At 42.0% G+C, this 24,903-nt stretch overlaps 1 protein-coding gene across 2 annotated transcripts in view; it reads right to left on the bottom strand.

Annotated features, from left to right (window-relative positions):
* Positions 1 to 24,903, bottom strand: part of JARID2 (jumonji and AT-rich interaction domain containing 2) — a 213,795-nt gene that overhangs the window by 15,326 nt on the left and 173,566 nt on the right. For both annotated transcript variants that reach the window (XM_042049152.1, XM_042049151.1), the window contains exons 6-12: positions 21,968 to 22,197; positions 13,244 to 14,261; positions 8,582 to 9,081; positions 3,328 to 3,420; positions 2,765 to 2,883; positions 2,562 to 2,632; positions 1,625 to 1,739 (exon numbers count right to left, since the gene is read on the bottom strand). In XM_042049152.1, the coding sequence (XP_041905086.1) occupies positions 1,625 to 1,739; positions 2,562 to 2,632; positions 2,765 to 2,883; positions 3,328 to 3,420; positions 8,582 to 9,081; positions 13,244 to 14,261; positions 21,968 to 22,197 (2,146 nt within the window). The remainder of the gene's footprint in view (positions 1 to 1,624; positions 1,740 to 2,561; positions 2,633 to 2,764; positions 2,884 to 3,327; positions 3,421 to 8,581; positions 9,082 to 13,243; positions 14,262 to 21,967; positions 22,198 to 24,903) is intronic.

Genomic DNA, 24,903 nt, shown 5'->3' with positions numbered 1-24,903 from the left:
TGTCCAGGTACTACACCAGACCTGCAGATATTAAATTCATCTTCTCCTAACACAGTTGGGTGCTTTATTGCACTATTAAAAGTTGTAATGAGCTAATGAATACTAGCCTGACACTTCAGGCTGGCAGCCTTGCTAAAGAATAGCTTCAACAGACAAAGGAGTTTCACTTCCTTCTTATGAGTTACTCCTGCCTATTATCCCTGTTTCATTAACGCAATCATCACAAACATGCCTTAAGCTATGTACTCATCTGCGTAAGTCCAACAAGAAAAAGCAAATGGCTTCTTTACTTTTATTCTTCTTGGATTGGAAAAACAGGAATATTAGCCTTTCCTAAAATTTGAGCTGTCTGCATTCAAGCCTGTTCAATCCTAGAGTCACATCTTTTGACACACACAGTACGAAGAGTGGCCTCAGAACTTAATTAGGGGATTATTGAATGCCTTCTGTTTGGAATCTACTGTAATTTTAAGACTAGATTAATGTCATAGACAGAAACAGACTCACCTAAGGTTGAGGACAACACAGCTTGCTCAGCAATTTGTCCTGATAGTATATTATTATAAAAGATTACAGATTCCTGATTCACAGAACAGGGAGAAGAGCCATGAAATGCCCATGACAGAAACTGACAAACTCTCAGGTCTGCAGCATAATCCAGCAGTTACCTTTAACCCTTGAAATGATCACATACAGACCATTTCTTCAACTGAACACATTTAGAGAGAGGAGATTCTGCTTCAATGGTTTTCTCCAGATCTCAAATCCTTTTTGTTGGGCCATGTGCTTTCCCAGTGACAGCTGGATCAGCAACCCTGACCTCAGCAGCATCTGAGAAATGTGTGAGAACACACTTTGCATGTTCATAAAGAGCAGTTCATGATGCCACTGCCACCATGGGAACTTCTGGGTGTAAAGGTGGCCCTGCAGACCTCCTCCTGTCACACCACATGAGGAGTCAAAGGCTCAGAGAGATCCGAGCTCAACAAGGGAACCACTGGAACTGGTTAAAGGGAGCCAGATTCTCACCATTGCAAGGAGGGGACATTATTTCAGTAACTCTTCTGTTCTATTTATTGCATTTTCTCTGATCAAGACACAATCACATAGCTTATCATTCATTGTTCCTACTGATGATGCCTCACTGGTAGTAACACCAGTATCACAGGAGCCTGGCAGAAAGGCACATGACCTGCCAGCAACATCTGCTTTCTCTGATGCCTCCATTGTCTCGCAGTGCAAACTAAATCATCATCGTCTGCAGGAGCACATATACACTGAATTCAGGTAGGATTCACCACGTTCAAAACCATTCATAAGCTGACTGCTGAGTGTATTTGCATAATGTGTCTACAAAATATGACAGCAGCTGACTGGTGATGTCCACATCAAGACACCAGAACAGACCATGGAAGGCCAAGTGAAACTTATCCTCCAGGAAACAGGTTTTCATCTCCTAAGTTTATACCACATTTTCCCATTAAAACTGGCACCACACACACACACACTGGACCTTCTAGGTGAGATCCCCTCATGTAGAAGTACTACACAAGCTGCTACTAATACCAGCCTACAGGCAGCCACCGCAGGGAACGTGAAGAAAACAAACCATGGGAATACCTACCAAATGCAATCAGCACCAGTGTGTAAGTAGTCAATGTATGGAAGGTGATTTTGGTCTCGAGACCAGCATGAGGTAGAAAAGACCATGCCAATATTTAGCCAAGGAATTGTCACTCCTAAAACAAAGAGATGGAAAAATGAGTTTTGAGTAACTTCAGTTTGTTCAGTAAAAGACAGTTTGAGAGGACATTTAAGTCAAAAATCTTATTCTCCCTGTAAGCTGACCCTTCAAGTTTTAAGTCTTCCTATCAGTGCGAATAATTCACAGGGAGTAATTAAACAAAGTCAGTGTTTTCCACTAAGAAAATATCTACTGGTCAACTGCAGTGCCCTTGAACATATTTGTTTTCCAATTGCTGTACAAAATTGATATTCTTTGGAGAATTTACAAATACCTGTAACTGAAGCTCATTGCCATTGATCAGAGGAGGTTGCTTCATGTTGTCAGGCATACATGTAATTTTTTAACAGGTATCCTGTTTCCCACTGGTTTGTTCAGGCTCAACAGGAGATTCCACTGTGCTTTCCATGTTTCTTACCAGTAAATTGCAATGGTGTATATGCAGCTGGAGAGCTTGTGACAATTCATTTAGAAAATGTGTGTGCTGCTTTTCCCAGTGCTGCAGACTACATTTTGCAAGTATGGAAGTTGCACAGCTCTGTCCTGACACAAAAGAACACGATACCCTGGCAAGAACAGCCAGGGATACTGCAGGTACAACTGCTTCCTCCCAGGAATAGAGTCTCAACTATTCACTAATCCTTTATCTGCATGACTGCCTTCACCCCTTTAAATAACACCTGCTACATACAATTGCACATCTGCTCAGTCAGCTGGGGAACAGGGGACCAGAAAGAGGGTGAAGCCTTTGGTGCCCACAGCACCACATTCAGAGCACACTTGCACCAGCTGAAACACCAAGAAGGGACTTGCTTACCAGGCACAGCACCAAGATGTCGCAGGATGGATCCTGTATTATTAGGAAGGACTGTGAGGTTCCACCCATGCCTGTTGGAGGGGTGACACAGAAGCAGACAGTGTCAGTGCACATTCCCAGTGCCAACACAACCAGTGCCAAGCTGCCCTGCTGGGCTCTGCTCAGGAGTGAGGCAACAAAGAAGGTGGGTTTGGGGATCTTACCTTGAAAATGGTTCAGATTTTCCCACAGGAAAACCACTCCCGTGGGTGTTGGTATCTACTTTTCCACAATGCACTGCTACATGGCAATCTTTCTGTTCCACTATCCGCCAGTATTCTTGCTGTGGTAAGAGAAAGCAGTAGTGCATTTTTTTATTCGCTGAACAAGGTATCTCTCATTAAAATATAAACTCCAGAAATTTACAAGGCTTTCATGACCTCAATGCAATTCAACACAAAATATTGCTTAAAACTAAGAATATAAATAATTAAAAGTAACAATAAATTAGGAAGGCAAAATTTAGATCCTCTTGGTTTCTGTGTTTCAGCATATGTCAGATTAAGAATTCTTTCTCTTCCTCAGTTCATCAACACCTTTATTAAAAATGTTAAAAAAATTTTTAAAAAGGAAGAATCATCACCATGTCTATTTAACTTTTTTTTTTTTAATTCCAAACGAGACAGCCTTAAACTGATTACAGAAATGCTTGAAAGTCAACTATCCTGAATCCCCATACTCAGTGCCCTGAAATAAAAACTTTTACCATGCCTTGAGCTGGCCTCACCTCTACTTCAGCTACTGTAGGCTCCTTTGTGAAGCACATATTCATGATATTTCTTGCTGTTCGGTAGAAGGTTGTTAAAGAAACAGACCTACCCTGTGGAAAAATACAATAAAATTAAAAGTGAAAATGAAAAAACAGACCTACATCCCCCCACCATGTCCTCATTCTTTTCCTTACAGGCTCAATCCCAGATGACAACAGAGGGAAAGAGGACAATGTCTCCAGAAGAGATATGGGTCTAAAGCTCATTTTGTTGCTGAGAGAAAATACCCCAGAAGATACAGAAATTCAATTGCATGAACTCACCAAGCCACCATGTAAAAAGGCCAACTGAATGTTCCCAGAAAGAGCACTGCTTTGTCCAGCACAACGCTCAGCGTTTGATAAATACAGAGGATGGACATGGCCCAGCTTCCTATGACAGGTTGCAAGGAATGCAGTGGGCAGCCAATGAAATCCAATACATTATCCAGGGACCATGTGGCCATGCTCTTTATGTACAAGCAGCAGGTGAAAAATACTTAGAAAATTCACAGAAATGCTCAGCATCAAATGCTGTATATGGTGGAATAGGGACACAAAAAGCAGAGTTTGCCAGCACTACTGTAATCACCTGCTTTCAAAAACTAGTTATGCTCAATTCAACAGAAGCAGTTCAAATGCCAAAGAACCTGCTATTACAAGGTTCAGAAAAATAAAACACAGTAAAATTGCTGAATGAGTGCATTCTTTCTTGGCACTGCTGCAGGAGCTGTACAAGAAGAGGATCTGACTTGGTTTTCTGCTTGAGCTACCCCGAAGTTTCCAGACACCCACCTTCCTGCACACCTACACCACCAGAAGCTGGGAAGCAGATGGCTTTGGAGGAAGGAGCATGAGAACCCAACCCACTTGCTCCTTTCAGCCCTGACATCCTGGTGTGCCCAGACAGGAACACCTCTGTTGCCTCCTCTGCTCCAGGGCAGAAGGAAGACGCTGGGAAGCTGAGTGCCACGAGAGCTGGCAGGCACCACACGAGGTCTGAGGGCACTGCTGCAGGCAGAGACCAGCAGCACCCTGCAAACGTGGAGTACAAAATGTCTTTGCTCCCTCACCAGATCCACTGCTCCTTCCCGCTGTGCCCCCTGACGGCTCATCTGAGCAACCACAGACTTAAAAACTCTACATAAATGATTTTTATTATTTGGACTGTTACCTTTCTAGTTTTTCAATTATGAGACAGATCTGCCAAAGCACCTCAGCCTTTTTTTGGTGTTTAATTTATTTAATAACTATGTCCAAGAGTAAACTTGAAAGAACTATAAAAGCAGCTTTCCCCCAGAGGCCAAGTCTATCACTCCGCCATGCTCATACGGTTGCAACGTTGTCACTTTTTAAATTGAATGCTGCATAATTAGCTTTAGCAAAAAAAGTTTGTGAAATGCCCAGGGCCTGGGGCACTCTGATTCCCATAAACTTCAGAGCTGGATTCTCTGTGATCCAATAAGCAATTTCCTTCATCTTTTAATGCCCTCGTGAATGGTTTATTGAGGCAGCCTTTTACAACAAAACCTCTCGTAAAGCACAGGCCCCGCACCAAGTCACCGCGCTTGGGCACTGCCTCCACCGCGTGCAAACCAACACTGCAGCAGCTGCCTCCTTTCAGTTAGTTGCCTCTTCCTCTCATCTTATGCAGAGAAACAAAAATAAGGCCTCATCTTCCAAGATTAACCATGCCTTTCCATTTTTCAGATATACAAGAAAGAAAATAGAAATATATAGCAAGCAAGAAAAGAGAAAGTGGAAAACCAGAACAGTTTAACCCTTTAAAATTGCATCTACCCATTTCCTCCTCTGCCAAGAGTTTGGTATCTTTTTAGTCTCCTAAAAACTGAAAACCAAATTGAATGGCTGAGGGGATTTTGTTGTCTGTTTGTGCAGTTTGTTTGTTTCCTTTAATCTGAGGGATCCCATAACATTTTCTGATGCCAACACAGAAAATAATTGAAAATGCTGTAATGGAGCATTCTAACCAGAATACAAAATGAATTGCTGAGGAGCAACACACCCTTTGCAACACCCTGAGAAATAAATATCTCAGCAGTTCAACAACTGTCCTGGGAGCTTTAAGCTACAAAGCAGAGTCTCTGTTGCTGTGACAAGAAGAGAGGAACGTGTAAGAAAAGAAATTCCTACTTCCTCCCCCGATTCTTCTCACGTCTGATGAGGGGCCATGAGAGCCAACCCAGGGAGCGCATCACCACCACCACCAAGGCTGAGAGAAGGACACTGCAACACTATGAGTGTTAAGACATTTAAAGCAAACATAAATATGAACTGAAACCAGAGATTTCACAATAGTCACAGGTAGGAAGGAGTGGCTCCTATTAAGTGGAGTATGAAAATGCCAAGTCCCTGCCTGAAGAAAGCTCAGCATAGGATTTCCATGATGGTTTTATGGGAGGGCTGGCAAAACTCGCACTGTGATTTCTTCTGTGTGTTCCTCTAATGGGACTTCTAATAAGCCTTCAGTTTGTTCTGTATGGAAACAAATGCTGCTTTCAGTCAGCACCAGCACAGATTTTTAAAATATTTTCAGAGCTAAAACTGGGCAAAGAAGAGTGAAAATCTTGCATCAGATCCTTCTCTGATGTCAGCAGTTTACTTCACACACTTATAAATGACATTTTAATCGTCAGGTAGAAAAGCCACTTATTTAGGAGCAAAGCAAGCAAGCACAGCAGCCTGCAGCACACACTTAAAAGCACAGCAGGCCTCACAGCCTGGGAAAGAGAGACACTGAAAACAATTTGGGAGTCCTGGCAGAGGGTCAGCTGAACACAGGGGAGATTTACTCTAACCTTGACATGTGATATGGCGGTAACTGCTCCTGGAAGACTGGATGTCTCTTGCTAAAAACAGCTCAAGCATGTGCTGACTGCAGCAATTACTGAGAGAAACCCTAAATGTATGGCCTCTTCGTAGTCTGAAGAACAGACTTTATGGCCTAAACTGGACTACAGCCATGTGATTATGATGTGCTCCCTCCAGCCTTCGAGATATTGACCTGGGAATTTTTCACATACATGAGTTTTTTGGTGTTTTTTTTTTGTTTGTTTGTTTTTTTTTTTTAATGTGTTTTTTATTTTTAATTAGAATTAGCAGTGTGCTTTAGAAAGGAACCATTACAATCCCATCATCTGTGGAAACTGTAACATGAGGGCAGGTTCTGGTAATCAAATTTTGAATTTTCTCAGGAACATGTTACTAGCTGAAGAACACTCCCCCATCCACACACACAGGATTAAAAGGCTTGTTTCATTAAATGCCATGAAGCACCCTCTGCTTACAACTGGCACCAGCACCACCTTCCTCAGTCTTTTAAGCCTAGTGATGAAATACAGCAATTTTACATTTTGTGGGCTACTCTGGTGCATCAAGCTTGAGGCATAATTTCTGTGTCTTGAGGCTTGCTCTAAGTGACATAACCACTATTAATGCATCAGTCCTCCTACAGGGCTTTCCCCTGAGTGCTGTGAAAATGAAGCTTCATTCCTCTCTCTGCACTCAGGCGGACCAGGCATCCCACAGTGCATTCCATGGCAGGGATCTCTCCAGAATCCACCAGAGATTTGCTTACCCCTGCCTTATCCCCAGTCCATCACCTGTGACAGCAGTTCCCAGTCTCTGCCCTACAGAGAACATGAGCTGGGATCGACATAGGCAAGCCCCAGTGTCCAAGAAGCTGCCGGTACCACAGTGGGCAACCCAAAGCATTTTCTGAGTGGCTCCATATGCTGCAGCTGCTTTGGTGGGCAGGGAGAGCCCTGGCCCATGGGCTCAGTGATGCTCCTCTCTAACAGCCTCTGTGCTCAGGACAAAAGTATTTCTACCTGGTATTGTCAGACTCAGACAGGGTCTGATGCTGCCAGTACTGCCAGTGCTTTTTTGGGGACAGAGCAGAAATTCTGGGAGTTCTCAGTCTTTTGGGGTAAAGGCCTGGTACTCAGCAGACTCAGACTGGTTATACCAGCTACACTTTGATTGCTTGGTTTTTTTTATTTTCTAAATCAGATTGGGATACTTCTCACAAATCCCAATCTTGTTTCCTGAGTGACTTTGTATCCACTGAACTTTAAAGTGGGACTTGCACTGGAAAAGAAGAAAAAGGCATTCCCCCACTAAGTTTGAGGTTGTTCATGCAGCAGTCAGGGTAAGGTGTATCAAGTTTTTCATTTAACCATCATTGAGCACAGGATATTAAGGACAGAAATGCCACTTCACTATTTACAAAAGCTGCTGTCATTAGACAAGCCTCTCTCCATGGCAGCATGGCAAAGAGGTTGCTTTTCAAAGGTGGGATTGAGGCCAGAGTCCCCAAGAAAAACAATTTTGGGGCTGACAAATCATAACAGGCTGCAAAAGAAAACTGAAGCAAGCTTTCAAAGCCCAAGTCGTGAGCTCATGCAGTCCCTAAATAGCTTAACAATAAGTCATTTTGGCCTATCTGGCTTAATTTCCTGGTGATGGAAGCAAGATTGGAAGGGGAAGAACACCATATTCCTTTACTGGGCACGGACACTCAATGCTATATTTCTCTCCGAGCACGGCTACGCCATTCAACACAACTCAAAACTGCACTGTGAGTTGCAGTGCCAAGTCCTGCTCCAGAGCAGGAGACTGCCAAATAAAATACAGTTAAAGAGTCAGCATTCCTTTGTAAATGGATGTACTTGATATGTGCAGGACTAAGTGTCCATGTGACTGTTAGTGCTGAGCAAAGTCTGGCATTGTGGATGAAAATATTGTTTGCATTTCAATTTGCCCTTTCTAAATGTAGTAGTATTTCTAGTGATGTTAATTTCGATGCGCAGCACTACTTCACTCAACAAGAGATTTGCAAGAAGCAGGAATGAGAAAGCAGAACATTACTTTAAATGTCGCTAGAAAATGAAAATAAAATCTGTGCCTGCAAGGCTAATTGGGCAGAGATACTCAGGGAACCTCTCACAAGGAGGTGAAGGGGGGGGCAGAGCCCAGTGCATCTTGTTATGACAATAATGCCTCCCAGCTTTTCCAGACATCCCACAAGAGCCAGGCAGATCAGATAAAGCCACCAGACTGCCCGGCCATAATAACCATGATAACTGCTGCCTTGGGGATGCCACTGCAGCCCAGCAGCTCCCCTCAGACAGCTGGGTGTGCATCTGGACGCCACCCACACAACAGCATCATCGGCTCTGCAAAACAGACCGGGCAGTGCCAGCCTCATTACCTTGTATATACACTTGTGTAAGTCGCTAAGGACTCCCTCCTCCTCCTCCTCGTCCTCCTTCGTGGTCTCCTTTTCCTGAGCAAAGAGCCGCCGCCTGCCTGTCTTCAGTGGGACATCGACCTCTTTTAACTTGTTGCGGAAGCCATTTTTGTGAACCACGCCATTGATGAGTCCATTTTTGGGCTCAAACCGGGGCAAGGAATGGAACTTGTAGGCATTCTCTGAATGTCCCTCCAAAGGTCCTTTCCTCTTCTCCAGGATTTCCTTTTCCAGCAAGACCTCCTTCTCCAGTTTCTTGTGCTCCTCGGGGGAGAGGGAGTCGTAGGAGAGCAAGTACTGGCAGTAGGCTTCTTGCAGCTTGGCCAGCCTGTCCTGTGCAGTTTTGGGGATGCGCAGCATGTCTGCCAGCTTGTTCCATTTCTTGAGGTCAGTCACTTGCTGCATCCCCCCCATCTCGTTGATCAGCTGGACGAAGCAGGCCAGGTCGAGCTCGCAGCCTCCTGGGGTTCACGTGTGCCAGGCAGCAGAAGAAAGGAAAGGGAAACACAGGAGTAGATTAGGAATGCTGTGGGCAGCTCATATCAAATGTGCTACCAGGCTGGGCACACAGGGGACATGACAGCTCCAGGCACCTGGGCACCAGAGCAGAATTGTCGCTCTCTTGTATGCCTCCCTCTAAACAGAGGCACACACCACTGTTTTGCCAGCTTAGTTCATTCACAGGCCATATTCTGCTACTTGCAACAGCCTTCCCTACGATTCAGTTTGCTCTCCTCCTTGAGTTTCATTCCCTTCTCTCCTCAGAGCACTCCAAGCTACCTCCTTGACACGCATCTGTGCCCTGGTCATTACCCAGTGGCTGGGGAGATGAGAGTTGCCCAGCTCTGTAAAAGCCCACACGCCTCACCCAATACCAGTCCCACATTTGGTTCATACCAGATATAAACAAAACCAGTGTCAAAGTTGGGGTACTGACAATCAGAAAGACAAAATACCTATCCTTTCTGGAGGTGAAATATCAATTACCTAATATCTGCACAACACCTTGAATGAAGTTAGTATTTAAAAGGAGCACAGTAACATTATTAATTTCACTACAGGTAATAAAGTTCATATAAAAACCAAAGGGAGGCAGGGGTTGTTTGGGGCTGGAGCCAGCAACTGCACAGAAAGTTCCAGACACATTATTCTTCCAGTCTGAGGCCATCCATATTTTATACTCCATTCTGGTTTTGTATGCTTTAAGATGACTAGCACATTTCACACTCCAGTCAAAAAAAAAAAAAGGATTATACAAACTGCAGCATAAAAAGCAGCCAAATGGATGAGGAACAATAAAAGACACATCATAAATACTCTCAAAGCACAGAAATAAATCATCAGTGGAAAGAGTGAAGAAATGGCCCAAAGACCACCTACAATTCAACAGGGCACTGTTCAGGGAAAAAAGAGAATTAATACAAAACCAGCATCAACATCTCTGCTGCCACGCTGTCTCCCTTTTGCCTTTTTCTTTGAGAAAAGTAAAGAACCATTATGCCATAGCCATTTCAGAGCACTCAGAAATGCTATTGCAAAAGAGCAGGGCAAGCAGCAGCATTATGGTAAATGTTTACTGTAGGATGCACACCTACATCATCTTAAGTCAAATCATCCTGCCTGCTAGCGCAAGCAGTATTACTTTTTCCAAACTACCCTGTGCTGCATCTCAGATGCTTCATTGCTGATTCCAGTTTTCCTTCTTCCCTCTGCTTTCCCCTCTTCCACCACTTGCACCAAACCACTGAGGAGGGAAGGCTCAGCAGTGTAAACCTGCATGCAAGATTTTGGGACAACAGTTGCGACCGAGGCAGAGTAGCACCAGAGGTTGCTCACATTTATACTGCCCACACAGCACAAGGCAAAGGTGTTTGGCTGCAGACAAAATCAAGCATAAGGCTTTGGGTAGAATTTGATAAGGGTGGAGGCAGAACCATGAGGCAGGCAGATTTATCCTGTTTAGTACATTTGGGAATGGGTTGGGGGAGATTTTAAAAAGGTCCTGAAGCTGAGAAAAAGTAAAAACCATTGGGAAAAAACCAAAATGAGTTTGGAAAGTTTTCTTTCTTTCTTTCCTCTTTACTCTTCCATACATAACATAATATAAATGTAATTTCAAGATGGCTTCGGTTACATTTTTGGTCAGTGGTTACTATGTGCAGGTCACAAATAAGCTGAAGGTGTAACTCAAGATGACTTTCCACGCCAACAGATTCAGCAATCTACATAAAGTTGGGTAACATACTCCTAACTTGGAAAGAAGTGTGGCCCAGATTTACCCTTATATGTGTTCTCCAGTAGGACAAACAGCACACACCCAGTTTAAGGTCCTAGTTTCAGCACTGTTGAAAATTCAATTTTCTCCCGCATCATGGAATGATCACTCACTCATAATCACTCTGCAATATTGGAACTCGAGTAGCACTTCATTCAACCAGAGCCTACAGCTAAGGTTTGCAAAATGCTCTCAATTATAATTCCATTTCACACAGTCATAACTTTCGGAAGCATTTATATCTCAGACTGATGTTTTCCAGGATCGACCTAAGCTTGCTGCTTAAACTTTCCTTGAAAGACTGAAAGAAAAAAAAGGAAGGAAAAAAACCTCAAAAACAACAACAAAAAAGGAGTTCTAACCTCTTTAAAAGCACCAATAGCAAAATGGCTTAAATAGGAGATCTGGCACATTATGCAGAAGCAGTGTCTAACTTTGGGGTTTTTTTTTAATTGCCTTAATTTCCCTACTTTTAAATTGCTTAGTGAGCAAGCTCATTTTAAAAAAGAGAATCTTAAATCTTCAGGTATGCATTTAATACCAAATGCTGGCACTACACAAGCCATTGGCAAAAGTCCCACTTACTTCACTGGAAATGTGATTTGGCCCTGAGTGAAGGGCTGTGTATGCATGTCTACTTAAATAAGCGTGCATTTATCACCACAGATTATTTTATATGTTTCCTGCTAGAACCAACAGATTTTTCCTCTTTGTGCACTGATGATCTCCAGCTTCTTTTCTCCATTTTGTTTTTGATTTCAAACACCGGATAGGCAGGAAATTAACTGGAGAAGGGATACATAGGATGCAAATTTGTAAGAGACCACTGTTTGCTCTGGTTATATGGCACCCAGCAGAATAGAATCCTTGCCTATTCATTAGGCTCTTAGGTGCTTAAATAATACAAATAATTAACAGTAATGCCATCTTAATGCCGAGTTAAGGTATTTCATTAAAAAGTTAACATTGTTCCAGGAGCACTAATCGAGCTGTCTTGCACATTTTCTTCTCTCTCTTGCCAATGTAAATGTAATTCATTATTCTTTTCTATTAGCATACAACCATTGCATACATTAGGCATACAAAATGTTCACTTATTGCTGCTTGAGTGATTTTAATTTTCAGATTTCCTTGAATGTTTTTGCACAGCTACAACAACAAAGCGCTAACTCCTCGTTCCTCCTTCTTAAAATTTTGTTATTTCTCTGCTGTGCCCTGCATCAGTTCACCATAAAGTCTGCAATAATTTTGTGCGCTTTTATGCATTTTCCCTCACTAACCATATGTAATATAAAATAAAGCTTAAAAAGGAGGAGGCGGGGGCAAGGAAGTGTTGTGAATTGTTTAAACAGAAAAGCGTGTCCTTTAATCCAACCAGCGCCGAGAGCTGCCTCGTGTTGGATAATGCCTCAAAGGCAAAACTCTAGCCTCAAGTTGCAACATGCAGGTCCTGTGAGCTCTTGACTCAAAACACCTCAAAAACAAAGGGGAGAACTAACAAAAATTAAAAACACAGGTTTCTTACTATGCGGTGGCTGCAAAGGCAGTAGAGATGGAGGTAGCTCATTCAGTAGTTCATTTGTATGCTGCTGTTGTCATGTTTTTACAAACTATTGTCACATTTTTGTCACGTGTCATATCTGACAGCAGACCATAAACCAAGAATTCTGTTAAATAAGTGATTCTCACTCAGGCATTAGCCCTGGCAGACACCTGCTGGGAGAAATAATGAAACCTCCATTTCGCAATCAACTACATTTTACTGCCTATTCTTGACACTTAATGGTTGTTAAATGTCAGCAGGTCACTGCAAATTTGTGATTTTAAGTGTCTGAGTACCCAAACACAAGTCAGTTCTGAGATATTTTCTTCCCCCTTTGGTTAAATGTTTTTAAAGAGGCGGGGGGGGGGGAAGGGGGGGGCGCGCGGCTGAAAATGTATTAAAGCCTCGCAGCATTGCAACCTGTTAGGAAGACATCTTTGGAAAGGTCTGAAAATATTCTGAGACAACCTTTAAAACAAGGCTATCAATATCCATAGTTGTACTACCCACAAAAATAAACAGCAGGGAAAGAACAAGATTCTGAAATCTGCAGACTGAGGTTCCACATAGGATTTTTTTTTTCCCCTGGGTCAGATAGGGAGGAAAGTGGCAATATAACGTCACCCTGGAAAGCTCTCCAACAACCTACCTGCATAGTGCCTGGCCAATGGAAAAAGAGAGAGATCCAGAGCTCTGCAGTATGAATTGAACAGGGGTCTGGTTAAGCACAAAGGCAAACGGAGCATAAAGTCGGATACGGACACTTACAAGCAGCGGCAAATTGCCAGGGAATCACAGCCCTTACCTATGAGTGGGAGTTCATCCATGGTAATGCCCTGAGATTTGAGGTGCTTCTTGATACAGGCCAGCCGCTGCACGTTGGGTCCCCAGCGCCTGCCTAGCTTGTGTATGTGCTGAATCTGTGTCACAAACCGCATTTCATCGTTTAGCTTGCACTCAGGTCTCCAGTCTGGAGGAGGAATCACCCTGCACATCCCATACTTCTCTACCTGAGCTCGGACTGACTCAATGTATATCAGTGGGTCATGAAATTCCTTGGGGGAGGGCCTTAGGATGGGAATCTCCCCCAGCATCCCCCACCCAGACTTACTACTGCCCTTTTCGTGCTTTCCCATTGAGTCTTGTGGCTTGTGCAAGGACTCCGCTTGAGAGGTAGAACGATTTTCACAGGAGGCATTTTCAGTTTTGCCATGTGCTTGTTTCCCTGGCGTACTCTTTCCAGCAGTGGCTCTTTTCGGCCTATTTCTTTCCAAACTCTTCTCTGGCACTTCCTTTCTAAGGTGTCCATTCAGCAAAGGCTTTTCTACTGCTGCCTTTTTGCTGGCAGCTTCTGCCAAGTTGACGGCCCCTTTCATTCTCTTGGTGGGCGACTGTATTTTGTCTATGTGATTCGTCTCTTCCAGCCTCCTCTTCGAATTGCGCAGCCCCTCCCTTAACTGTCTCCCCACCTCCTTAGTGCATGTCTTTTGGTTCAACTTGCCATTGACTTTTACACCATTAACAGCGGTATTGTTAGACTTGGATGCTCCAAGGGATAGCACCTGTTTGCGGGTTTTTGCATTGCTACTTTCTATTTTCCCTGAGATTGTGTGGTTGACAGGTGAACTGGGTTTGTGGTGATTTAGTTTGGTTTCCTTGACCAGTTCTTTCTTGGCTTTGGTGTATGTGACAGTTCCCTTTGTCACTGTTGCAGTGTACTTCACAGTTTTGGACGGTGAAGGTCTGACTTCTCTCATCTTTTTGGCACTGGCTGCATTTGCACTCGGAGATGACATTCGAGTGACCCCGTTGACTTTAGAAACCTGAAATGCCAGAAGTGTTGCAGGAGGAGCAGAAGGAAGGAAACAGAAAACAGAAAAGTAAATTAATAATGTGACCACTCAGCCCCAATGTCCCATTTGCTGGACAACCATACTCTGCAGTCCTGACTGCTGGCCCCATCATACAATCTTCATATTATGGTTTGCACGCAGGCAAGAGAGGGGACTAGGCATTTATAATAATCAAATAAAATAGAGATTTGGTTGTTTTTTGTTTTTTTTTTAATTTACCAGAAAGCCCCCAGAAAAACCCCAGTCTTGCTTTCAGAGGGTACAAAGCCTCTGGCATTAGGAAGGGTGAGGTCCCTTGTTTGCACTACCCCCTTCCTTGTCTTCCAGAAAGCTGGTATGGTATTACAAAACACAGACAGTCTGATTTACAAACTGATACCTTCATTATCTCTTTTTCTGGCCCCCAAGACACACTGTCTCTCCCACCCAACTTCCTTTAAGTGCACACACATTTCACTGCTTCTTAGCTAAGTAGGGAGCATATATTACCTACTCTAACTGGAATCTGCACATTTTGCAAAAACACACACTGAGATTCAAATCAATTTACCATCTATCCATGTATACATATAAAAAGAGATGTGGAACATATTATGCACCCAACAGATCAGCATGGCCATGAAGGATTCATACATACTAAATATTGTTGCTGAAGTCGATAATTTGAAATAAAAAAAAACATATACAGTAGTCCAATGGTTTTTTTTTTTTTAAGTTTGGTATCTGGGCAATTTTGCTGACACATATTCTACTAGATCATATTGTGTCAATGCAGCTTAGCATTGCTGGACTCTGCTGCTTTCTGTCAGACATTTAAACCCAGTTATGAGACTAGAATTTGCATTTTAATCACAAGATGTGTTAAGGACCAAAAGCAATCCTCAGCTACAAAGGGAATTGAGACAGCTCAGCACTGCCAAAGCTAAACCCCGCTACTAAAAAAAATGAAGTTCAAGTTCAAACCTCAAACAAATTTCAGCATTTACACGACTTTAAACATTGACTTCTCACCTCCTTAAATGACTGTGAGCACAGAAAAACACACCCAAAAGTCAGGAACATTGATAAAAGTGCTCAAAGTGAAAGCATACAGTATAATCACCCCTTTTCAGTGCTCAGGTAACACCATTTCCTGCAGAGTTGTAATACTTTCTCCTGTGAGATTTTGAAATCCTTGCTGTATCAGTAAGCATGGCAGCTTCTCTCAAATAAATGCAAGAACTACAGTCAATTATATAATAGGGATGATATAGAATAGGGATCAAATAGAGACCAAAAATACTGTTCTGTGGTCTTGCACACAGTGACTTGTGGAAGAGGAACTGGAGCCTGGATATTCTGCATACACACACATACGCGTGTGTGTTTGTGAGTGTGTTTATGCACATTTTCTCCTTTGTACTCCAGAAGCTGGAGCAGGAGTAAAGCTCTTTTAAAAACCATCCATATTCTTGTCCTTCCTGTGCTTGCAAGGTAGAAACGCTTAAGGAAAATCCAGTTAACTGATGACATGAATTTTCACCTTCAGCTTTTCAAAGATGTATGAGATATCATCTGGAAAGCAAACAGCTGCAAACAGAAATGCATTTACCCATTTCCCTTGAAATTTAAGCAGTGCTCTGTATTTGAAATGGATGCCTGGGTTTGACTTTTACAGCACTTTTTCATGCTGCAGAACAGACGTGGGTAGGGAGTTGCTGAGACATTACCTCTTGCCTGCAGCAGTCACAACAAGCGCTGAACACCCCTGGCTTTATAAATAGACAGGAACATTGATTACAGATTTCATCTAGACTAATAGAGAAGAATTGATTGAGAACTGGAAGGGGAAGGTAATCTGGGTGACAGTGATCATGAAATGGGTTTTTGTTTCTAAGATGTGACAACAGTAGAGAAAGGACAACAGACTTAAAAAAAAAAAAAAAAGAACAAAAAAACCCCAGAAACAAAACAAAAGAAAAGAAAAATCCACCTGAAAAAATCCAAACCAAAGCAATTTCCACTCAGAGAAAAGGCACAAAGCACAGGCCATTATGGCTGTTCACAAAGTTCTCTAACAACTGGAAAATTAGAAAATAATCACGGTAAAAAGTGGTAACACAATTATGTGACTAAGGGCAACTACATAGGAAAAGAAAAAGCACACATGAAAATCAGAAAGGCCAAGGAGCTAAAGAAACTTCAGTTAGCAAGAGACTAAAACAGAAAAAAAAATTACAAATACCTTAAAAATACAAGATAACAAACAATGGAAGAGATAAGGCACCACACAAGGAAGGAAAACAAATAGCCTGACTAAAGTGTTCCTGCTTCTTTTGCATTAACCTTCACCAGAAGTGCCAGTGACTGAATATTTATCAGGTATAGAACACAATCCATTTCAGCAAAAAAAGGCTAGGAAAGCAACCCCATTAAGCTAGAAGGTACCTGGATAACTTAGGGCATGGCTCCTGGAAGTAAGCTGGGGGCAGACAAGAGTCTGCCTAATTTCAAACCCTAAAATAATTCTGGAACAAATCATCAAACAGGTAATTTGCAAACACACAAATGACAATAAAAAAATGTTAAAAACGGAACAGCAAAATCTACCCAGAGTTTTGCCAAAATAGCAAATCAAGCAAATTTAACCATCTTCCAACAGACACCTGGCTGAGCAGGTAAAGAAGCACCTCCACTTCAGTAGGATTCCATCACTGCCCCCTGGGACATTCCATCAAACTCCTGAGACACATTCCAGACATAATTACTCTAAAGTGGCTTCACAAGGGACTAAATAAAGTCATCCTCAAGAAAAGTTTTCATTGCTACAGTTTGCTACTGTCCTGAGAGGGCATTTAATGGGTCTTTCTGCAGGGACTTGGCTTAGCCTTGGTTCTACCAAGTATTTTCATTATTGTAAAATTTGGCAGTGAAACACACCTAGAAGGGGCTGTAATCACTCACAGGACAAGATCAAAACCAAAGGCAATCTTGAAGAACCTATTTCAGAACATTTCTACAGTAGGAGGAAGTGCTATTTTTAGGAAGCACAGATTATATATATGTAGAGGAAGAATAGCATTTGGGGACCACAGTGAGCTGCAAATTGCAATGCCAATACAAAGCACACAAATCACTTTCTGAGACTTATTATTAAGGATGTCAAAAGCAAAGGGTGGGAGCACAGGCTTTCCTATGAAGAGCTGGACCCAGCACTGGGGCCACACTGTGAGAAAAATCTAGATAGAGGAGAAAGTCTGAAAGAACACAAAGTACTCAGGTGTTTGGAAAATAAGACTGGCTGAAAAGCCAAGGGAGCTGGTCTTAATTAATCTGAAAGAGATCACCATGGGATAACTCTGTAACAGTCTTCTGATGCAGAAGGAGCTCCTCTGAAGAGAGACAGTAAATGCTCTTTCCTTGTTCACTGGGAAAAGCAGGAGGAAAAATTGCTTTAAATATCTACAATGATCTGAGGCACAACTGCAAAAACTTGCTCATTAGTAGAGAAGGAAAACACTGGAAGAAGCTGTCAATGGACATTGTGGAGTCTCCTCTAGAGAAGGTTTTCAGAACGTTTCAGGAGGTTGTAGCTGTATTACTGTGCTGTCAGACAAAATCAAGACAAAATGTCAGTGTGAGCAGTCAGGTTACATGGCGGCACCTTGTCACTCCAGCCTGCCGATGACTTTTTCTAAGGAAGTTGTGACCAGAAGTCTGAAAGGTCACCTGGGGCACTCCTTCAGCAAGAGGTTGTGACACAAGGGCTAAGAACAGAACACAGGAAAGTGGTGATGGAAAAAGGCAGTATCCTCACAGCTTCTCCTATTCAAAGGAAAACATGTCATCAGCACCATGAGCTTTAGGACAGAACCTCCAGTTCTAGATGGTAAGCACAGTATTTTGAATTTTTATTCCAGCTCATCTTGGAATACAACCATTAATCCAGCACTGCCAAGTCCACCACTAAATCCTAAGCGCCACACCAACAGGTCTTTTAAATACCTTCAGGGGTGGTGACTCAACCACTTCCCTGGGCAGCCCATTCTAATACCTGACCCCCCCCTTTTCAGCAAAGAAATTTTTCCTAATACCCAATCTAAACCCACCCCGGTGCAAATTCAGGCCATTTTCTCTGGTCCTATCACTTGTTATCCAGAGGAAAAGGCTGACCCTCACCTGGCTACACCCTCCTTTCAGGCAGCTGTAGAGTGTGATAAGGTCCCTCCTGAGCCTCCTTTTCTCCAGACTAAACAACTCCAGCTCCCTCAGCTGCTCCTCATCAGACTTGTGCTCCTGACCCTTTCCCAGCCCCTTTGCCCTTCTCTGGACGCGCTCCAGCACCTCGGTGTCTTTCTTGTGGAGGGGCCCAGAGCTGAGCACAGCACTTGAGATGTGGCCTCACCAGTGCTGAGTACAGGGGGACAATCACTGCCCTGGTCCTGCTGGCCAGGATGCCATTGGCTTTTTGGTCACCTGGGCACACACTGGCTCTTGTTCAGCCAGATGTCAACCAGCAACCCCAGGTTCTTTCCTGCTGGGCAGCTTTCCTGCCTCTCCAGATCCCTCTGTAGAGCCTTTCTACCCTCAGCAGATCAATGGTCCTGCCCAACTTGGTGTCATCTGTGAACTGACTGAGGGTGTCCTCAATCCCCTGATCCAGGTCATCGATGAAGATGTTAAACAGGGCTGGCCCCAACACTGAGCCCTGGGGACCACCATGAGTGACCAGCTGCCAACTGGATGTAATGCCATTCACCACCACTCTCTGGGCCCAGCCATATAACCAGTTTTTAACCCAGCAAACACTGCACCCATCCAAGCCACAAGCAGCCAGTTTCTCCAAGAGAATTGTGGGAGGCAGTGTTAAAGGCTTTACTGAAGTCCAGGGGGACAACATCCACAGCCTTTCATTCATCCACTAGGTGTGTCACCTAGTAGGAATAAAGTGATTGACATTAGCCTTACATGACTCAAAGTCTTGAGCCAAAGGTGAAACTAGGGATACGAATAATCTTATCTTTGCTTTTCAGCAATGTTCCCAGTTTTGCTGACATATATTTGTCTTCAAACCACTCTTTTTTCTCCTTTACTGAACACTTGCCCTGCAGTAAAACATGGTATGATATTAAATTTTGTTGTCTTTAAAAAAAAAAAAAAGAGAACCAGCACAGTCTTGCAGCAATTGGTTTGTTAGATTTGAACTGGTCTACATACACACCTCTGCATAGCACCTAGGTTTCAGCCTCCAAAAGCATAACCAAAAGATAAACAACCTGCTAGACAGCAACCACAATGATAAGAGCAACATTAGAGACACTGACAACAGTTTTGGTCCCAAACAAATCCAAGTTATGCAACTGATCTTGAATTCATTCATAAAAATAGTTCTGCGCTGCTAAGAGTTGTACAGAGGTAAATTACCATATTAGGCCAAGAGAGGGCCCCATTGAACTACATTTCCTTTGCTCACAAGCCCTTAAAGTAGCAAGGCTTTGGAAGATGGCAAATAAGCAAGCAAAAGAGATAAGGAACCTGTTACAAGTGCAAGGGCACACCAGATTAAGAAAGACAGAAAAACAGAAAGAGGGAGAAAAAAAAAAAAGTAAATTTCTGGTAATTTCTAGTGCTCTGCCTTTATTTTCTGTAAGACGTGACAAAACAAAAATAAACACAAATCATGCAAATGCAGTGATCAAAGAGCAAAAATATAGTGGAAGGAGGAGGAACATGTGGCTAGTACCCTGTGAAAATGAAAAAGTCAAAGACTCAGGACAACAGCAGGAAATTTAGCAATGTCCCATAACTGATTAAGTCTAGGGTTTTGTACAAAGCTAAGGTTTTCTGTCAGGGAAAACATATAATCCACCTTTAATTAGTTAGTCACATTTTTATTAAAATTGTAAGAAAGTTCTTATACTACTGTGGGCTGCAGAAGAATATTTAGGTGCCTAACCGTTTTTTAGGAAGTAAAAAAAAAAAAAAAGAAAACACACATAATCCATCTTGATTTAACCCTCCCCTTATTTTCTGAAGCCTGGGGACCACCCTTGGTGAGGTGTCCATGTGGTGTGACTGCTGGCTGTACTGCATCACTTTAAACTTTTCTCCATTGTGTGTTGCACAGTCGAAAACATTTAATACTCTATGAAGCCAAACCACTTGGGTTGTGGACAAAACTGTTCTACACTTGTCTTTTTCCTTTCAGAACTACCTTCTGAAGTGGCAGCAGTTAACTTTCACAAAAGTTTTAACCAACCAAACTCTGATGATACAACTTTAAAGCATTTCACACAAGTGTTCCAGTAGGTTAAAAGAACTAAGAAGTTCATCCTTACATTTTGGGAAACTTGTTCAACACAATGAGCTCATGACAGATCATGCCACAACAAGGACCGCAAGATGCTGTTAATCACAAAAAAAGAAATCCAGAAGGATGCGAAAGAAGGCAGATATTTACACTGATGCCTAGATAAGGGCAAATTGCCATGGTGGAATAAAGAACTGAAGTCTTACAGAGGTACTGACAAATAAACTGTAAATAGCCTTCAGAATCTCAAATTTGCTTCAGAATGCAGCATAAATCCGGTGGAGGCATCTCAGGAGAACTTAAACCATCACTGAAACACAGAGCATTAAAGACTCCCTCAGCAACAGCATCACTGCTTTTCTTTTTGCCATTTTTTATTTTGAAGCCTGTGTCTCAGAAGTGTCATTTCAAGGCCTTGACAGCCCCCTACAAGATGGCAATTCCAGCTCCACTGAAGACCAGGTCAGCCTACTTAGGAGAAAAACTTTCAGATGTCAGCAAGCAAAGGCTGTCTCTAATTAGGCTGTTGAGAAATAATCACTGCAAAACAACCAGCCAACCAAAAAAAAAAAACCCCCGAAACAACCAAAGCAACATCCCTCCCCACATCCCCACAAAAAAAACCCCAGGCCCCCAAAATGCCTGAGAGCAGCAAGCTTTCTGTACTGCATTGCCCTGGTGCAGGTACTCTGCTAACCCAGCCTGGGCCTGATTAAGGACAGTCACAAGCACTAAAAGACTGGTTTGCTAAACCTTCACACCCGAATTCAAGTTAGGTTGAAACAAATCCCTTGCTGAATTTTTTTGCTAGCTTTCAACCAAGTAACATGTAACTCTATAAAAATTTCTCCCACCAGGTACCTCCACTGTGAAGGAGGCAATATTTTTGGAGCGTCTTCTTTATACATCAGACAAAACATTTTCCCCAAACTCCGACGTTTGTGCTGCCCATGTGCAAACCGAGGCACGTGAGTGCAATGTCAGCTTCTCCACAGCACCAGTGAGCCTCTGAGATAAGCCACACAGACCAGCTCCTTCTTCCATGTGCTGCCAGCCTTGGCACTGTCAGCACGGAGTGCCAGTCAGAAAGGTTTCATAAATAGCAATATGAACTTTACTCTTTCATATGAATATACCAGATAATAAAAAGACATGTTTATCATACCGATATCATAATTTTATAAGCTTTATCATACTGGCTTCCCATGTATATATACACTTTTATTTTCTTTTCTTTCTTTCTATCACTGAAAATTAACTCCCTGCTGTTCCAGAGCATGCTTTTGAGGATTGCCACATTCGATCTACACCAAGCAGTGAAAAAACAAGCTTAGAACCTTAACAGCCTGTGTTTCCTGTGTGTCCACAGTACAGTACAACTCATTACCTGTTTCCTTAAGTCCTGAGCCGATCTATGAAGAGTGTGGTGGTTGTTAGCCGTGAGCCCTTTCGTAGAGGAGCCAGTGTTTGTAGCAGGATGGTGATTAGCAGCAGCCTGGTCTTTTCGACTCTCAGCCTTATGTTCGCTGTTCCTCTCCTTCCCTGGGGTGGCCTCTTTGCTTTTGTGTTTCTGAGCGGGTTCTTTCTCCTTCGATGATTTGCTGGACCCATTGAAAACTGAGAAGAGAGAAAATCAGGTTATTAAGGAAAAAAAAGAAAAGAAAAAGTATGCAAGACCAAACACTTCATTCAAAAGACCACAATTCTCTCTGCTCTCAGTCTTGGATATTTAGTGAATGCCTTCTTACATCTAAAGTTAAATCAACATAGAAATAGAAGCATTATTTTGCATATTTCTTTAAATGAACAGGTTTACTAAAGCATTTCCTCTTCTTGTTAGCACACATTATCTTCAATATCCAAATTAAAACATATAAGGTATATTACTGTTTTGACTGATCTATATTTAGAATTATGAGTTTGATTTTTATTTATGACAGTTTTAATTATCCTTCTTTGCTCTTGCACTGAGGGAATTCTAAACATAACCTAAACAGAAAAAAGATTTATTTTTATACCAATGTAACAGAAAGGAAATGTTCCATGAAAAAGCATGTTTTGTTTTCATCAATACCCAAACTGCTGAATCAAACTGACAGCAGTTTGCCTATAGCAGGAAAGCTGCAAATAGAAAAAGGTACTTCTGCAGAGAAAGGAAAATACTAAAACCATTTTGGAACATGCAACATGAAGTAACACTGGGACATATGCTGAGGACTGTAGCCTTTTAATGAAGTAAAGGGATAAGAAAGCGTGGAACAGAAACCTTTATTTTTTGTACAATAAATATTATGCAAATATATAGAAGCAAGTTTTGTTCCTGTCTCTCTACTGAATTTGTTTAAGAACAGTCGCTGCTCTTCTGTTGTCAGGGAACATGAAAAGCTGAAGCTAAAACAAACAAACACAAAAATCACATCCCATTTCTCTGCTTGTTAATCAGAAATGCGCTGAACTCATGTCAGTGATGCCCCCTCTTCAGTGGACAACTTGACAGAGGTCCACAAGGCTTATGATCCGACATCCACAATGGCAAGTGCCCTCCTGCCTTTTACTCTTGATTTCTACCCTTTTTTTTTTGGACATGGTTTAGGAAAGGATGCAAACAAGAAACTTCATAAATACTTAATAGCACAACTATGTGAAAATCTTATTTATTGCACACAACATACACCATCTGTTTGGGAATAGTAACTAAATGCATGAGGTTACTGTTTTCTTGTGAAATGAAGGCCTTCTTTTGTCACTAAAGGTGATATTCCTACAACACATACCTTCTTATCTAAGTTGTGAAGCTTAGCAGTCTCTACAGATGTCCTGCAGTATTACAGTAGGAGCAGCAGCAGTAAGAGTAGCAATAAAAACCCAACAATCCTGCTGGACAGAAGAGGGGCAGCTAAGCTGCTTTTGACTAGACCCTACCTCCAAACCTTCCCAAACAGTAATCCAGCTTCCTGCAGCACTTTCAACAGCCAGAACCCCAGCAAACTATTGAGAGATTTGATTTTCAGGTCGCTTATCATATTCAGTCAGTTGTAAGTGTTGAAGCAGATTACATTAAAAATAAAAAACTGCCAATTGCTTTTCCTCCTCTCTTCCTTCTCACTTGCATAAATGGAGTAAGAATGAGAGAAAAGCTGTCAGCAGTGAAGTCACCGCAAATTTCCCCATGGTTCTGTCACTCCTGAGCTCAAGAGCAACTGGTGCTGCCCCAGCCAGCCAAGGATCTCTCAGTGATTTCAGCGAAAATCACATAACCCTTTGTGTCTCATTTCCAGTGATGAAACTGATAATAACTGCCAACCCCTCTCAGGAAGTTCATGTCAATACATTCATCCTCCTTCGTAAGGAATTCTCACATCACATGGAAGGCGCTAGAGATGCACAAAGCACAATTATTTGTTTTTAATAAGACATAGCACAAACCACCAATGGCAGCTTTGTTAACATGTATTTTATCATTTAGAGTGATATCTTTCTTTGGAGGGAACAAATTGTATATACTGATCTGCTCCTACGGAAACATTCAAGTCAGAGAGATTAATTTTCTGTAATCAGTTGCCACTTTAAAAACCGAAGATTACTAAAACAGAAAACACAGCCAAAAAGCCAAATTGTGCACTTCTCCGGTTCACAAAAAAAAAAAAAAAAAAAAAAAAAAAAAAAAAAAAAGGCAAACATGAGACAAGGTATATTTTATATGCAACAGCTCATTAAATTTAAGTGTCGTGGGAACTCTGCCAGTTTTACCCTCTGAGTAATTATCTTTTGTCTTAATTTGTAAGATTCTTGAAAGGGGGAAGAGAGAAATAGGAGGAAAAAAATGTTCAGTCTCACAGGAAAAGCTTAAAAAGCTTAAGTCTGAAAACACAACAAAGGGAGATGTAGATGCAAAACAGTTTTTGCCATGCTGTCTCTCATTAAACATTGGATGGTATCAGTTTCTATAAAAATCAGTATTTGTTTCTTCCAACACCTAGATTACTCTTATACCCAGCTACTTTATATCCAGCTATAAAACCTTTCCACAATAGTAAGTTCTAAAAAGTTCACAAACATACTATGTGAAAAACTATCAAAATGTTAAGTTGATTAATTACAAAATGCTAGCACAAGCCAAGCATTTAAGGGGGAAAAAAATCCCTGAGACTATGATTTTCCTCCCATCTTACTAAAAATGTCGAAATAAGTTATTCAGATAATAAATAAGTTATTTAGTACAATAGAGTTAGATTAAACTCTGGCCCCAACAGCTAGTAAGACAGTTCAAAGAAAAAATGTATCACCAAAAAATGACCAAAAACCCCCTCAAAAAATTTTGTT

This window comes from Corvus kubaryi, unplaced genomic scaffold (genome assembly GCF_017639235.1).
Source record: "Corvus kubaryi isolate FWS band 111438036 unplaced genomic scaffold, C.kubaryi_AGA036_p1.0 69, whole genome shotgun sequence".
NCBI lineage: Eukaryota > Metazoa > Chordata > Aves > Passeriformes > Corvidae > Corvus > Corvus kubaryi.
This window is presented reverse-complemented; position numbering and strand designations above follow the sequence as displayed.